The sequence below is a fragment of the Vigna umbellata genome, chromosome 7, assembly GCF_029865625.1.
Source record: "Vigna umbellata cultivar VRB3 chromosome 7, Vumbellata_1.0, whole genome shotgun sequence".
NCBI classification, from domain to species: domain Eukaryota; kingdom Viridiplantae; phylum Streptophyta; class Magnoliopsida; order Fabales; family Fabaceae; genus Vigna; species Vigna umbellata.
This window is the reverse complement of record NC_142171.1, coordinates 48,821,284-48,837,618: the sequence shown is the minus strand read 5'-3', so window position 1 is coordinate 48,837,618 and position 16,335 is coordinate 48,821,284. Positions and strand designations below refer to the sequence as shown.

At 34.8% G+C, this 16,335-nt stretch overlaps 1 protein-coding gene across 1 annotated transcript; it reads left to right on the top strand.

Annotated features, from left to right (window-relative positions):
* Positions 1-12,134: 12,134 nt before the first annotated feature.
* Positions 12,135-15,963, top strand: LOC124827609 (cyclin-D1-1). The gene is made up of 6 exons (XM_047300699.2): positions 12,135-12,583; positions 12,777-12,863; positions 13,711-13,809; positions 14,032-14,233; positions 14,497-14,627; positions 14,713-15,963. The coding sequence occupies exons 1-6, from the start codon at positions 12,176-12,178 to the stop codon at positions 14,941-14,943; spliced, it is 1,158 nt and encodes a 385-aa protein (XP_047156655.2). The 5' UTR covers positions 12,135-12,175; the 3' UTR covers positions 14,944-15,963.
* The last annotated feature ends 372 nt before the right edge of the window (positions 15,964-16,335 follow it).

The window sequence follows — 16,335 nt, the reverse complement described above, 5'->3', positions numbered from 1 at the left end:
ATAATACAAATTCATTCATTATCTACTTTATTATTAGTTTAAATTTTTGTGGGTATTTAAAAAATATTTTATAAATTTTAAAATAAAATTATAAAAAAATATAATATAATATAATATTAATTTAATTTAATTTAATAAAATATAAATTTTAATTTTTTGTAAATAATAAATATCTAGTATAATATGACGACCTATTTATAAATAGATATTAAAATAATATTAATTATTCGACTTAGGTTTTATCAAAGTATTAATACTTTTGTCATGAATACATTAAGTTATGTTCCCAAAATTATATATTATCATGATTTTTTAAAAATAAATTGAAATCTGAGATGAATTGTATATTTAGTTGAATTTGAAAAGAAAATTGTTTAATTGAATAAAGTTTTGCATTGTGGTTGATCTTGATTTGGAAAGGGTGTTAAAAAACAAGGGCGGTGAGAAGGGAGTGAAAGAATAGTGAGACAAATAATTTAAGGTGGGTTGTTGAAAGTTAGGGATAAAAATGTGACCTAATTGAGCGGCGATCTAATCCAACATTTTTTATCCTTGTCAAAATGTCTCCCTTTATATCTTGCATTGCATCTAATTTAACCAAATTTACCAGACTGGAATTCTTATTTTAAAGGGCCCTCAAATCTTTTATGCATTAAACTATATACTTTTAAAACTTTCATGTATATTCCACACAATTCACTTTCTACAGATGTTTCTTCCATCAATATATCACATATCATATACTTAAAAGGATACAAATTAAATACTATATAATGTTAATTCCATATTATATTTTTACTTATTAAAAAAGCTATGAAATTAAAAAAAAAATCATCTAGAAGTAATGGAAAATTCAATTCATAACATTTAATATGAGTATTATAAACATTAAAGTATTTGCATGTATGTAAGGTACTGTAATATCTGTGCAGGTTCTTGAAACTGTGGGTATTTATCATACTTATTGTTCGTATATTTGAAAATGGAAAATATTTAAATATTCTCATATAATATTATTACAAAATTTTACACCAGAAGAAATAAAAAAGAAAAAGAAAGAAAGTGTAAAATAACGAATGTTGATGAAGTGTGTGAAAAAGTGTTGTAAAATATTGTAATTCATCGTGTAACGTTCATTGCAACGTTAAAATATTTTTATTGCAAAAGAACGTTCATCCTTTACAACGTTCACAATTTACAACGTTCTGATACTAGGTGTTTACATGTTCTATAAATAAAACATTTTTTTCATTTAAAAATACACTAAAATCAATTTTTTCTTATTCTCTTCTTTTCTTAGTTTCATCTTTTATCTCTTTTTCTCTTCTAAAAATATTATGGGTTTATTTTATACTCTTTTAATAAATCATTGCTAGTTCTGAGGGGACTTGCGCAATACACCGTAGATAAGTCTTTAAGAATAGTGAAACTACACGCCTCAGGAAATACTGTTTTATCAACTTTTCTACAACAATCTTAAGGATGTATGACTGACATCAACAACATACCTTCAGAGAGCCAAACCATTGTTTCTGAAACTCAGACGGTCTTTGCGAAATCACTTCCGGACATGTCAAAAGTCAAGGTTTTCTCTGGACAGAACTTCTAATGCTGGCAAGAACGTGTGTCCACCCTTTTAGACATGTATGGAGTTGTTGTTGCCCCTAAAAGGTACGTACACAAACCTCATCACAAAAAGAAAAATAATTTTCTTAAATCCCGTCCCAATAAATTTTAACCCACATTTAAAAAGAAAGGAAATTGTTTTGTATGCGGAAAGTCAGACCATCATGCACCACAATGCAGGCATAGAGTGAGAAACGACAATTCTCCTAATACAAATATAGCCAAAGGAGATGACATTATTGTCGCGGTCGTTTCTCAAGTAAATCTGATGACCAATATAAGCAAATGGGTAGTAGACTATGGTGCTACCAGACATATATGTGCAAACAAAAGTGTCTTTACCTCTTACTCTAATGTAGGGGATGGAGAAGAACACGTCTACCTCGGAGATTCCATGACTACTCCTATTCTGGGAAAAGGAAAAGTTCTTCTTAAGCTCACATCTGAAAGACTCTGACCTTGAGTGATGTGCTACAAGTGCCATCAATCAAAGTTAATTTAATCTTTGTAGCACTACTAGGAAAGGTGGGGGTTAAAGTGTTTTTTGAGTTTAACAAGATCATTATGACAAAAAATAATGTTTTCGTGGGGAAGAGATATTTTGATCAAGGACTTTTCATACTGAATTTTTCTAAAAATATTAATGAATCAAGTTATTCTACTTATATTGTTGATATATGACATGCTAGATTAGGACAAGTGATTTCCTTGTATGTTTTGAAATTACAACGACTAGGATTGATTAATATGCATGATAAATAGAGTAGTAAGTGTGATATATGTGAAGAATCTAAAATAACAAAGAAAACATGTTTTTCTGTAGAACTCCAAACTAAATTATTAGGGTTAATTCATACTGATATAGCTGATTTGAAACAAACCATGTCTAGAGGAGGTAAAAATTATTTTGTGACCTTTATAGATGATTTTCTAGATACACCAAACTTTACTTAATCACATATAAAGATGAAGCCTTTGATGTGTTTTTAACCTATAAAGCATAAGTAGAAAATTAATTGAATAAGAAAATTAAGAGGAGGATCAGATAGAGGTGGTGAGTATGTACTGTTTAATGAATTTTGTGTTAAAGAATGTATTATTCATGAAGTGACCCCACTATATTCACCTGAGTTTAATGGAGTAGCTGAGAGAAAAAATAGAACCCTTAAGAAAATGATGAATGCTATGCTTATTAGTTATGGTGCACCTGATAACCTTTGGGGAGAAGCCTTGTTTACTGCATGTTTTTTTTACAAAATAGAATACCCCATAAGAAAACCGGTAAAATTGCTTATGAGTTGTGGAAATGATACCAACCTAACCTTAAATATCTAAGAGTGTAGGGGTGCCTAGCTAAGGTGATGTTACCCGATCCTAAGAAAAGGAAAATAAGCTCTAAAACCTCTGATTGCATGTTCTTAGGTTATGCTGAACATAGTGCTGCCTATAGGTTTTTAGTTGTTAAAAGTAACATACTTGAGAGAAATTCTATAATGGAGACGAAAAATGTTAAGTTTTTTGAACATGTGTTTCCTTTAAAAATTAGTGAGATGTCTCAACCTACTGATTATAATAATAATAGTGATACCATGAATGAGGATTTGAGAAGAGGCAAAAGACAAAGAAAGTAAACTTCCTTTGGAGATGACTTTTATACTTATCTTGTTGATAATGATCCAACAAGCTTTGTAGAAGCTACTAGTGCTCTTGATGCAAAATAGTGGGATAAGGCCATTAGGACTGAAATTGAATCAATTCAGAAAAATAGTACTTGGACTTTAGTAGATTTGCTTAAAGGAGCAAAACCCATTGGTTGTAAGTGGATCTTTATGAAAAAATATCACCCTGATGAATCCATAGAGAAATATAAGGCAAGATCAGTAGCAAAAGGTTTTACTCAAAAATCCAACATAGATTACTGTGATACTTTTGCTCTTGTGACTAAGATTTCCTCTATTTGAGTGTTGTTAGCTCTAGCAGCTATCCATAAACTAGTGATACATCAGATGAATGTTAAAACAACCTTTTTGAATGGTGATCTAGAGGAGAAAATTTATATGACTCAACCTGAAGGGTGTGTTGTACCTGGTCAAGAGGATAAAGTATGCAAACTCTTAAAATCCTTGTATGGGTTGAAACAAGCACCAAAACAATGGCATGAAAAATTTGATAATGTGTTGCTTTGTGATGGTTTTTCACCTAATGATGTTGATAAATGTATTTACTCTAAATCTGAAAATGGTGATTGTGTCATTATAAGCTTGTATGTGGATGACATGTTAATCTTTGGTACATGCAATGAGATTGTCGCTGTAACTAAATTGTTTCTAGGATCAAATTTTGAAATAAAAGACATGGGTGAAGCCAATGTTATTTCAGGTATTAGAATCATAAGGAAGGAATATAGTATATTACTATCTCAAGAACAATACATTGAGAAACTTCTTAAGAAGTTTGATTTTTATGACCTAAAATCAGTGAGTACCCCTTATGATGCTAATTCTAAATTAATGAAAAATAAAGGAAAATTTATATCTCAACCTAAGTATGCCCAGATAATTGGGAGCTTACTACACTTAATGAGCTTTTCTAGACTTGATATTGCTTATGCAGTACGTAGACTGGGTAGGTACACTCAATGTCCAAATCAGGAACATTGGGATGCACTTGTTACGTTATGAGATACTTAAAAGGTTCAATGGATTATGCCATTGAATATAGTGGATTTCCCGCTGTACTAGAAGGGTACAATGATGCTAACAGGATCTCTGATTCAGATGAGACAAAATCTACCAGTGGTTATGTATTCACACTTGGGGAGGTGTGATTACATGGTGATCAGCCAGAAAATAATTATTGCAAAATCAACAATTGAATCTGAGTTTGCTGCTCTTGAAATGGCTGGTAGTGAGGTTGAGTGATTGAGAAACTTCTTTGCGAACATTCCACTAGGAATGAAACCAACCCCATCAGTATCAATAAACTGTGATTGCCAATCGACAATAACTATAGCTAAAAACAAGAATTACAATGGAAAGAATAGACATACAATTGAGACACAATTTGGTGAAGCAGATGCTAAAGAGTGGAACTATTTCCATTGATTATGTGAAGTCAGAACAGAATCTAACAGATCCTTTGACAAAACCCCTAGGAAGACAAATGATATTAGAAACATCAAGGGGAATGGACTTAAGCCACTTGCAAACAAATAAGTGATGATAACTCAACCTTTGTGATTGGAGATCCCATGAATAAGGTTCATATGGGTAAAAACAAGTCACTTGTTAGTTCTGATAGCACTAAATTGATTTTTAATCAATTATGTCCTTTCCTCTGGTGTGTGTGAAAGTGTTAGAGACTACATTATTAAGAGGCTAAACTTTGATATTAAAATTCTATGTGGTGAAAGAATTTTAGCTTAAACAAAGTTTTTAATGATTTTCATATCCCTTATGGGTGGTGTATGATTTGTAGCATACACTTGATGAACTCACCTATATGAGTGTCGAGTGGGGCCGCTTGCATGAAATCTTGGCATGATCTCTAGAGCACTCATGAATAGTAAGAAAGATGAATGGGGACGATGAAATTATGAAGTAAAAAGGGAGAATACAGTTTGTATGCAGGTTGAGTTTATAATTCAGAAAGTTACTTTCTATGGCAGGTTCAAAACCAGCAGAAAAAATAAAAATTTTCTACATGCACTGTCTTTATGAAAAGTTTAGAACTGACATAGAAAATCTTTTTTAACTAATATAATAAGTCGTAGCTGCATTAGTGTATGCAATCATTTATAACGTTAGAGAATCAAACAAAATCAAAGTCTCAAACATAAACCAATTTGAATTTTATAGTATAATTAAGGAGACAAAAAAACATCTTCAACTCTAAAAAATAAATAGAGTAAATTTTAATTTTTAAATTAAATTTATTATAATGAAGCTAATTAAGAAAAATACGATATATATATATATATATGAAATATACCGATTTGAGTTAATGATAATTTATGGGTAGCTAGCAGGTATTAATGGGTCAGATTGTCTTACGTCTTACAAATATACGGTATTAATAATTGATTATTGGGTTTGATTGCCTAAAAATATACTACGTTAATGGTTAATCAATGTGCTTGGCTGCCACAAGCTCTATAAATATACTATTGATGTGCAGGTAAAACGACCTTAATCTATCCTAATAAAATAAAGGCCTCTTTATGAAACATATTTGACCTGAGCGTTAGAGTGTCTTTTGCAGGTCAACAACCCATCAGAGTGGATTGCGTTCTCGGAGAGGATTGGATGATCGAAAGAGAGCAGAGCTAGGAAGGACGACTGTTAAGACTCCGACAAGTGTACCAAATCGTATCAAGTAATAAACATGGTAAGACCAAGTATCGTTTCCCAAGAGACTCAACCTAAACAGTTATGTGATTTCTTGATTAAATAAGACTTGAAAACAAACTCTTTTAGGTTTAGAATGCAAATACTGAAAAGTAAATATGCAATGAATTTGATCAATTGGACAAAAGTGCAAAGATGAGCGGATTTGATATTATGGAATGAATATGTTGTTGGGGTTAGATTTCACATAGTTTACTCTCATATATATACGAATTCAACTTCTTCATTAATGTCAATGTCACTACCTAAAATACTTAAAACCCGATTCCTTGGCGAAGAAAACCTATCCTTAACTATTAGTTCATACGATTCCTAGCATTCCTAATAATTAATTCTGAATATCAGAAGCTTAAGACAACCAGAACTCATACCCCCATTCCTGAGCAATACTGCTTCTGGGAATAATTCTCCATATCATGAATTGTAAGATACCTTCCGGTACTCATGCAAATCATAAATCATGCTAATGAATGAGTTAAACAAAAGCAAGCAATACTCGAAGATGAATTACCCTAACAATTAATGAAAGAAACATATATAATCAAGAATCAATTCAATACATGAGAGTTTAAAAAGGTTACATCATTCCCCAACAACAAATAGAGTTTAATTCACCATTGACATGGTTAAACTAGATGAATAATTGAAAAAGGATGAAAGATAAAACCCTAGAAATTGAAGATAGGAGCTTCCATATCCAAATCCGCCTCCGAGGGATCAAAGAGTGTGTTTCTGTGCCTATTCCGTCTAAAGATGTGAACCCTAGGATGCCCAAGTCCTTAAATAGAACATAAAAATAACAGAAAACGGGTCCAAACCCATGAGACTGGCGCTCAGCGCCCCACTTAGGGCGCCCAGGCGGTGTGCGGGTCAGAACTGACGCTCAGGGTCAACTTAGAAGGCAAGCAAGCGTGATGCGACTCGAGGAAGTTGCGCTCAGCGTCCTAAAAAGGACGCCCAGGCGCGATCCAGGGGTATCGTACTTTGAGGGCTCCAGAAAAAGGGCAGCCAAGCGTGAGACAGTGTATTCTAGCGCTGAGAGCCCCAAAAGTGGTGCTCAGCGCTGCTGCGATCCTCCTTTCTGATGCTTTTCCATCTCTTCCGGAGTTCTAACTCCTTACTACTTCAACTCTTCTTCCAAATCATCTCAATTCCTTTTGAAAACAAGGAAATCTAGCACAAAACTATTAAATTCACCTTCCACTCTCTTATTCATCAAAACTATGATTCCAAGCTAAATTCTAAGTCAAAAAGGGTTTTTTTAGTATCAAAATTAAGTATCAAATAACGGTAAATTCAACCGTTATCAACAACCGACCCTCGACCAATTCAACCGAAACATTTTGGCGTCCACCGTGGGGCCATGCAGCATCCCCATGAAGCCACGAGAAACCAGACGCGCGCTCGATCTCGACATCGCTATTTCGAATCAATACTAGGTTTTGCAACTAAGAGTAAAAAATTCCATAATAATTTCTATAGGCATGTCTTTTGTTTTGAGAACTTTCAGGAAGGTTCAGACCTACGTTCAACCTTATTAGGTTCCAATGACTTTTTATTATAATTTATAGATTATGAGATATTGAAGCGTTTACTTTATTTTGTTTAATTCATATTTTTGTGAGTAGAAATATCCTGCATAGGAAGATTCAGTCCTAGTTCAACCTTATTAGGTTCCAATGACTTTTTATTATAATTTATAAATTATAAAATATTGAAGCGTTTACTTTATTTTGTTTAATTCATATTTTTGTGAGTAAAAATATCTTGCACAGGAAGGTTCAGACCTACGTTCAACCTTATCAGGTTCCAGTGGCTTTTTATTATAATTTAGGCTTAAATTCTTTCTTAGTCCCTATATTAAGTGGGTTTTTTCAGTTTTAGTACCCGGTTTTATAAATGCCTATATTTTGTCCCAATGTGGTATAAATTGTATCAATGAAGTCCCTTCCGTTAAATTGGCATAAACGGAGTTAACCTCGTGCTGACGTGGCTATGAAATCTGATTTTTTTCTCTCTCTCCTCTTATTTTCAGCAGATGCCCAGCTTTTTCTCTCTCTTCTATCAATGTCTCGTTTTAAGGATTTTAAGTTTACCAATCTCTGCACACCAAACTCTCTACTGAGCATTAATGAGCTGAACATGCGAATTCTCTTGCTGCTCCCTCAGTTTCAAAATTTCCACCTTCAAAATGTTCTGGTCCTTCTTAAGTTTCTCCAGTTCAGCTTCCACAATTGGCTTCATCATATTGAAAGGTCCCTGATGCAGTCTGTTATACTTACCCCTCCTCCTTATGTTCTTTAGCAAATTCCTCTTCCCTCCTTGCAAACTTCCAACGGTCTGAATCAACCTTTCTGAAGCTTGTATCTGTTACACCATAAATCCTCCGTTTATATTGCAATAATGATATTATATATAAAAACAGATGAATCCAATTACTTCACACATAACCTGTATATGCAATCATACTTAAAGCTAAAGTATTATTAAATGTGGAAGAAATTTTATCAACATGGTTATAGTAAAATTCTGAAATCAGAATTTATTAATCAAATATTCAATTTATACAGATTACAAATCTTTCGTTCCATAGATTAATTAGGAAGAATAAATGGTGTTAGTTGATCTAAATCAAAGGTTATTTTATAGATTTGAATATTTGATCTTAATTCATAAAATTATTAAAAAAAATAATTTTGATGTATCATAGTGTGAGCAATATTTTTGAGAAAGAAGAGGCCAGAAAGGTACAATAGAAGTGTAAGGTGAGACAAAATAAAGGAGACATAGAAGAAAAGGTGAGAATGCGGAAAATTTGACATACGTGTTTAGTTGGCTAACGAAGCTGGAGAAATTGTTGTGCTTGAAGTATTTGGGAAGAAGGGTTTCGGAGAATTCATGGGAGTCCTATTTACAATAGCAGAGAAGAAGCATCTTCATATCCAAAACCTGAAATGGACGGCAGAGACAAATCCGAAAAGAGAAGCAGAGATCGTTACTCTGAACGACATCGCGACTCCGATGACCACCGCACTCGCAATTCTGATGACCATCGCCATCATTGATGAGATGGGCATCAGAGGCATGACCCCAAATCTAGGGACAGAGATAGGGATAGGGCTTATGAAAGAGAAGGAAGCAAGGACAAAAATATTGGGACATGGATAGGGTTCAAGAAAGAGAGAGTAGGTCAAAGGTGAAACGTGATGAGGAGAGGGAAGATTTGGTGGAGCCGCGACACTCCTCGTAATCTCACAAGCACAAAGAGAGAGAGCTAAGCAAGGAGAGGGACTTCGAGAATAAGAAAATTAGGGTTTCCATCAAAAGGAGGGAACGAAGGAAATTTGGGGATAAAGTAAAGAAGGAAGAACAAGAAGAGAAAGTAAACGGTGATGATAAAATTGGGGGCATACCTGAGGTCAATGTCAAGGAGAAAGTCACCAGTGGCTCCCATGTCATGTCAAGCTGGTCGTTGCAAGAAGAGTAGAGGAGAGAGAAGAAAAAGATCAAATTTCATAGCCACGTCACCACGGAATTAACTTCGTTTATGCCAATTTAACGAAAGGGATTTGATTGGTGCAAATTATACCACATGGGGACGTAATAGAGGCATTTTTAAAAGTGGGTACTAAACTGAAAAAAACCTCTGAATGTAGGGACCAAGTAAGCAATTAAGTCTATAATTTATAAATTATAAAATATTGAAGCATTTACTTTATTTTGTTTAACTCATATATTTGTAAGTAAAGATATCTCGCCAGGAAGGTTTAGTCCCTTTCCGCTTGGTCTGTTGGACCACCTACACTCAACCTTGTCAGGTTTCAATGGCTTGGCTCTCGTTCGAGCATCAACTGGGCACCTCTAGCCTCGTTCAGCGTATCCCGAGCGGTACCTATTTATATTATCATAGGTCAATGTCCTTTTCTATTTTGTAGGTCATAAGGTAGTAAGCACATACAGCTCATCCATGACACATCCTAATACAGATTCCTCATTGTTGGCCTACAAACGTTCAACTGAGGACCGAAGACTAAATGGTTTCGCCTGCCCGACCATCCGGCTTCATAACCTAAACTATTTTGATATTAATTTGATTGGCTACATTTTTCTGACCATTCGAATTCGATTGTTATTTTCTCTTTAGTGCAGATGACGGAATCCTAGCACAATCCACCTCAATCAATCGCTCGGTGATTCTATAAAAGGAATCCACCTCGAGCAAGGGTGGAAGGAGTGATAAAAAGCTGCTTAGTCTCGACGCTCGGTGATTCTATAAAACGAATTCATCTTGATCACGAACAAAAAAAAAGCTCCTCGGTGATTCTATAAAACAAATCTACCTCGACCACGAACAAATGGAAAGCTCCTCGGTAATTCTATAAAACGAATTTACCTCAACCACGAACGAACGGAAAGCTCCTCAGTGATTCTGTAAAACGAATCTACCTCGACCAAGGACGAATTGAAAGCTCCTCGGTGATTCTATAAAACGAATCTACCTCGACCAAGGACGAATTGAAAGCTCCTCAGTGATTCTAAAACGAATCTACCTCGACCAAGGACAAACGGAAAGCTCATCGATGATTTTATAAAACGAATCTACCTCGACCAAGGACGAGCGGAAAACTCCTTGGCAATTCTATAAAATGAATCTACCTCGACCAAGGACGAGCGACAAGCTCCTCGGTGATTCTAAAACGAACACCTCAACCCAGGGCGGAAGGAGCTTCAAAAGCAAACTCCCACAACATGTCGCTCGGTGATTCCAAAGAGAACTAGCGTTTCCCGACCACCTACGTTTAGCCTTGTCAGGTTTCAAAGAGTTTTCATTATAAAAATAAATTATAAAATATTGAAGCATTTACTTTATTTTGTTTAACGCATATATTTGTGAGTGAAAATATCATGCACAGGAAAAGTTTCAAAGAGAACTCCTAGAGTCCGCCGCTCGGTGCAGAGAGGAATGAAGACTTAAATAGACTCCCTAAATACAACATGAGCAACCTCTCTTAAGCTCATAATAATCCCTACGCACCTCTTTCAATAAAGAGCTTGCTTGGGCTTGGGGGACTTACCAGAATGTTTCAGTTGAATTGGCCGAGAGTCGGTCGTCCTTCCTGGCTCTGCTCTCTTTCGATCATCAAATCGTCTCCGAGAACGCAATCCACTCCGATGGGTTGTTGATCTACAGAAGACACTCCGACGCTCAAGTCAGATATGTTTCATAAAGAGATCTTTATTTTATTAGAATAGATTAAGTTTGTTTTACCTGCACATCAACCGTATATTTATAAGGTTTGTGACAGTCAAACACATTAATTAACTATTAACGTAGTATATTTTAAGCCAATCAAACCCAATAATCAATTATTAATATCATATATTTATAAGGTTTAAGACAATCTAACCCATTAATACCTGCTAACTGTCCATAAATGAGTATTAATTCATATTGATATATTTCATATAGTACAATATATATATATATATATATATATATATATATATATATATATATATATATATATATATATATATATATATATAGACTAAGAAACATTGATGAACATAATATAGTATACTCTTTTTAGTCTAATGGGAACAGTAAAGGAGATGGTGAATAAGATTTTTTTCCTTGAGAATTTAGTTTTTAACCTATGTAAAGAAAATGTTGGTGGGTAACGACACGTAAGTGGATAAGACCTTTCTTATTGTGCTATTATTATTTGAAACTTATATGACTCTTACTTTTGATAAAATTTTATACTGAAATTTTAATGCTTCAAAATTTGTACACAATTAAAATTACACATGACATAAATGAAATGCATTTTTTTAAAATAAAAAATGAAATATTTTATCTAAATAGGATATTTAAAAATGAAAAGAAAATGCATTTCAAAATTCTTACAGTTTAGAAATCTTAAGCGAGTTCCTTTATAGATAAAAAATAATAATTAAAGAGAACTACACATGTTTGTCCATATGTTATCATTATTTTTAAAATAATAATTTAAAAACATAGGAGAAAAAATCTCACCGAAGTTTTATCTTATAAAAGAAACTGCAATTGAGAAAAAAAAAAAAAAAAGCTGACCCAGGCATCGCATATTTATATTCAAACAAACATATGAAGAGCGTACATGTATCTTTCATCAACAGATACACTCTCTACCTCAACTCTCCACCGCAACATCCACTTCCGGCGACTTCTCCGATTTTTTTCCGGCGATACCTCATCGGAAGCCATGGCCACGGCACGGCCACGGCCACAGAATGAGTCTCCGCCGATCGCCATGTCGGTCTCCTGCTCCAACTGCGTTCCCGACTCCTTCCTTCTCTGCGGCGAGGACTCCTCCGGAGTCTTGTCTGGAGAATCGCCGGAATGTTCCTCCGACCTCGATTCCTCGCCGCCGTCGGAGGAGGAGTCCATCGCTGGATTCATCGAAGACGAACGACACTTCGTTCCCGGATTCGAATACCTCAACAGGTTCCAATCACGCTCTCTCGACGCCTCGGCCAGAGAAGAATCCGTTGCATGGATTCTCAAGGTAACTCACTCTCGGGCCCTAGCATTTTTTTTCACCTAACGGGACTCGCTGTTGCGTTCTTATTACGATATTGCCACTCGCGTGGAATACCGAACCAGGCAGCGCTAAAATGCGCCGCGTGCAACTGTCTTCGGAAAATGGTTTTCGGTTCACGGATCTATTTTTTTTTACGGTTTCAATCTGGTGTACGCAGGTGCAGGCTTATTACGCTTTTCAACCTCTCACGGCTTATCTTTCCGTTAATTACATGGATCGATTCTTGAATTCTCGGCCATTGCCGGTGAGTTAGATACGTCAAGTTCGATTTTGGAGAATTTAAAGATTAATAAAAATCGGAAATAAAGAAATTAATAGAAGCTAAATGATGAATCTGTGAATTTGGGTGATAGGCATTAGTGTCACACATATGCGAGAAAAGAAAATAATTCTACGCAGTAACTATTTATTGACTTTTCAGTCTTTTATTTGAAGCGAAAGTGTCACGGCGCATTATCGCAATGAAAACTTTTTTAAACTATTAACTGAGAGTAAAAAGTTGCTTACTGTTTAAATAATTATAGACTTTCATTCAATCACAAACTTTTATGAATAAGGTGTAATTGTCAATCAACATTCTACTCTTAATTTAAATATGTATATTTGAACAGTGTTATACAGACCGACTATATATATTATACAGTACTTTTATTAGTTTAGTTATGCTGTTGGTTACCTGAAAATATTTTATGTGTCTATATATTATTATGCGCGATAAAATTAATTCTTTTAAGATTAAGGCATCATAATGATTTTCTAGTGCAAATAGAAATAAATATTAATAACATAATTTTTTATGTTTTTTTATTATTGATTAAAGTTCCATAATATATATCACGAAAATCTTAGTTACGGTGAATTTTGTAAATCTTATTAATTAATAATACATATTTAAAAATATGTTGTTACTATTACTTTTTTATTATAGGGTGTTATAAAGCTTCTTGTACTCTATAACTCTGTGTGTACGTGCATTGAACGTCGTAGTATGTGCTAAAAAGTTTGATTAGGAGTGTACTCGCAATAATGATCCGATAATAATGATTAGCTTTTCTTTAATTTACTGTTGATATTTTTAAATATGTTTACAGCAAACCAATGGGTGGCCATTGCAACTTCTATCAGTTGCGTGCTTGTCTTTAGCGGCAAAGATGGAGGAACCTCTAGTTCCGTCACTGTTGGACCTTCAGGTATATGTCCAATGTGTGTGTGACATCCGTGATTGAGTGTGATAAAACGATATTAAAAGGGACATTCGTGATAAAGTTTCCTCTTTAAAACATAAATAGAAAATGTGGATTCATTGATTAAAATATTAATTGCTGTGCTTACTCTGTGGTGGACTCAATTATCGCGAGTTACGTACATCATAATGCATGATAAATACATCATTCCTTATTTAATGTATTCAGGTAGAAGGTGCCAAATACCTATTTGAGCCAATAACAATTAGAAGAATGGAGCTACTTGTCCTGGGCGTCCTGGATTGGAGACTAAGATCGGTTACTCCATTTAGCTTCCTCGATTTCTTTGCCTGCAAGTTAGATTCAACTGGAACTCTTACTGGGTTCCTCATCTCACGTGCTACGCAAATTATCTTGTCTAATGTCCAAGGTATGCATTCATTTTGTAGACGTGAATATTTTGATATATTTGTGAAAAAAATGCTTTACAATTTCATTTTAAAAGTATAATAATACATAGTATTACTTTACTTTTTTAAAAATAATTAAAATACTAATATAATAAGTTGTCAAATAATTATTTTATTTTCAATGACATATCAGGTATCAATGAGAAGTTTAAGTTGCATTAAAAAGTATCGGAAAATAATTAAGGTATGAATTTTCTGTAGTAACTTCTTTCTGTTCTTCCAGAGGCTAGTTTTCTTGCCTATTGGCCATCATGCATAGCTGCAGCGGCCATTCTCCATGCAGCTAACGAAATTCCTAATTGGTCTCTCGTTAGACCCGAGGATGCCGAGTCGTGGTGCGAGGGGCTAATAAAGGTGAGCAAGTTCAATGAGTCCGTTGAAAGTTTTTAAGTGAAAATATGGATCAGGCTGTTAAAATGCATTTATCTGATTGTTGCAGGAGAAAGTTATAGGATGCTACCAATTAATGCAAGAACTTGTTATTGACAATAACCGGAGGAAACCCCCTAAAGTGTTACCGCAGCTGCGAGTGACATCTCGGCCCCTTATAAGGTCTAGTGTCTCGTCATTCTCAGAATCATCCTCTTCTCCTTCATCCTCATTGTCTTGTAAAAGGGGGAAATTAAATAACTGTTTGTGGGTAGATGATGACAAAGGAAACTCCCAGTGAAGAGAAAAAGAGCTGTAATAAAGGAGGAAAAAAAAGAATGAAATAAGGTGGTGGTCCAAGTTGTCCAGAAGCCTCAACATTTTTTAGAGGGTATTTTTGAGTTTAAAATTGACTAGAGTCACGGTGTACATTATAATAGTATAGACTATTTTATGAGAGTTGTGAACCTTTATTATTGTTATTATTGTTTTGTTGGTGGGTGTGGCCATTCATCAATTGCTTTGCAGATTCCCTAGGGAAGGGGATTTTGCAACATAAATATATTGTTGTGGAAAAGCGTGTGTGTGAGAGAGAGGGAAAATATAGAAAGATGCATTTAATGGTTTGGTCGAGCAAGTGTGGAAGAAAGAAGTGGGGAGTCTGGAATTCAAAGATGCGCTGGTTATCGGTGAAAGAGAAGAGAATGGTGGGACAATGCTTCAGAGCTGGTATGAAAAAAACAGAGTCGCAGAGCAAAGAAATAAATTGGGTAGACAAATATTAGGCTATTGAAGCTTCGAAGTTAGGGCTGTTTCTTATTATGGGATCTCTAAGTCAAGCTTCTTATCTTGACCAGCATCTTCGCTTCTTCAGTTTACACGTTACTTTTGAAAGTGTGATGAATACCACTAGAGTACAAAAACCTAATAGCAATAAGATGAAGCTTGCCACATTTTGTGGACTTTTTTCTTCAGATACGCGTGAGACGCCTCTGGTGCGTGTCTCGCACGTGCGTATGTGTGATTTTTTTATGTTTTAGTTATGGCGGGAACTGTTTTTTATTTCCTTTTCTTTTAGGCTTGAGCTTCGGCCTAACTATACAGGATCCATTGCCTGGTGTCCACCCGTGATGGAAACACGAGTCTACAGTTTTACCTTTATCTTGGATTTTTTCATTTGTTTCTAAGAGAGGAGAACCCTCTTTTTTTGTAGTGCCTAATTGGCTTTGGGAGAATGGGAGAAAGGTCTTTGGGGCCTTTTCCTGTGTGCTTTGTATTGAATTCATTAATAATGACAATGTTAATTTTCTAATTTCTTTCATTAACATGTTCTTTTCACTGATTCTTCCGTTCCATGTCTAGGTAAGTTCTTGACTTATATGAATAATGGGGTTGATAGAGAGTTTGACCGACCAAATCAAAATTGTTCAGCGGACTTTTATCTAATGAACTTAATACCCCCAAGAACGTGACCCATGATTCGCAATTAGATACCATGTAGATTTGCGATTTGTTCTTATTAATGCATGAAAAGAAAGTTTAAGACCCTCTGTGGAATCTAGTGAGGCATAACTCTGAATAGGATGCACTAGACGGCCCCGCTAGCAATAAAGAGGGTTCACTCAGTGACTATGACTCCTCAATTAACCGGTGTCTGCTCGTGACCATTTCCAGGCTGTTCTATCATGGTGGT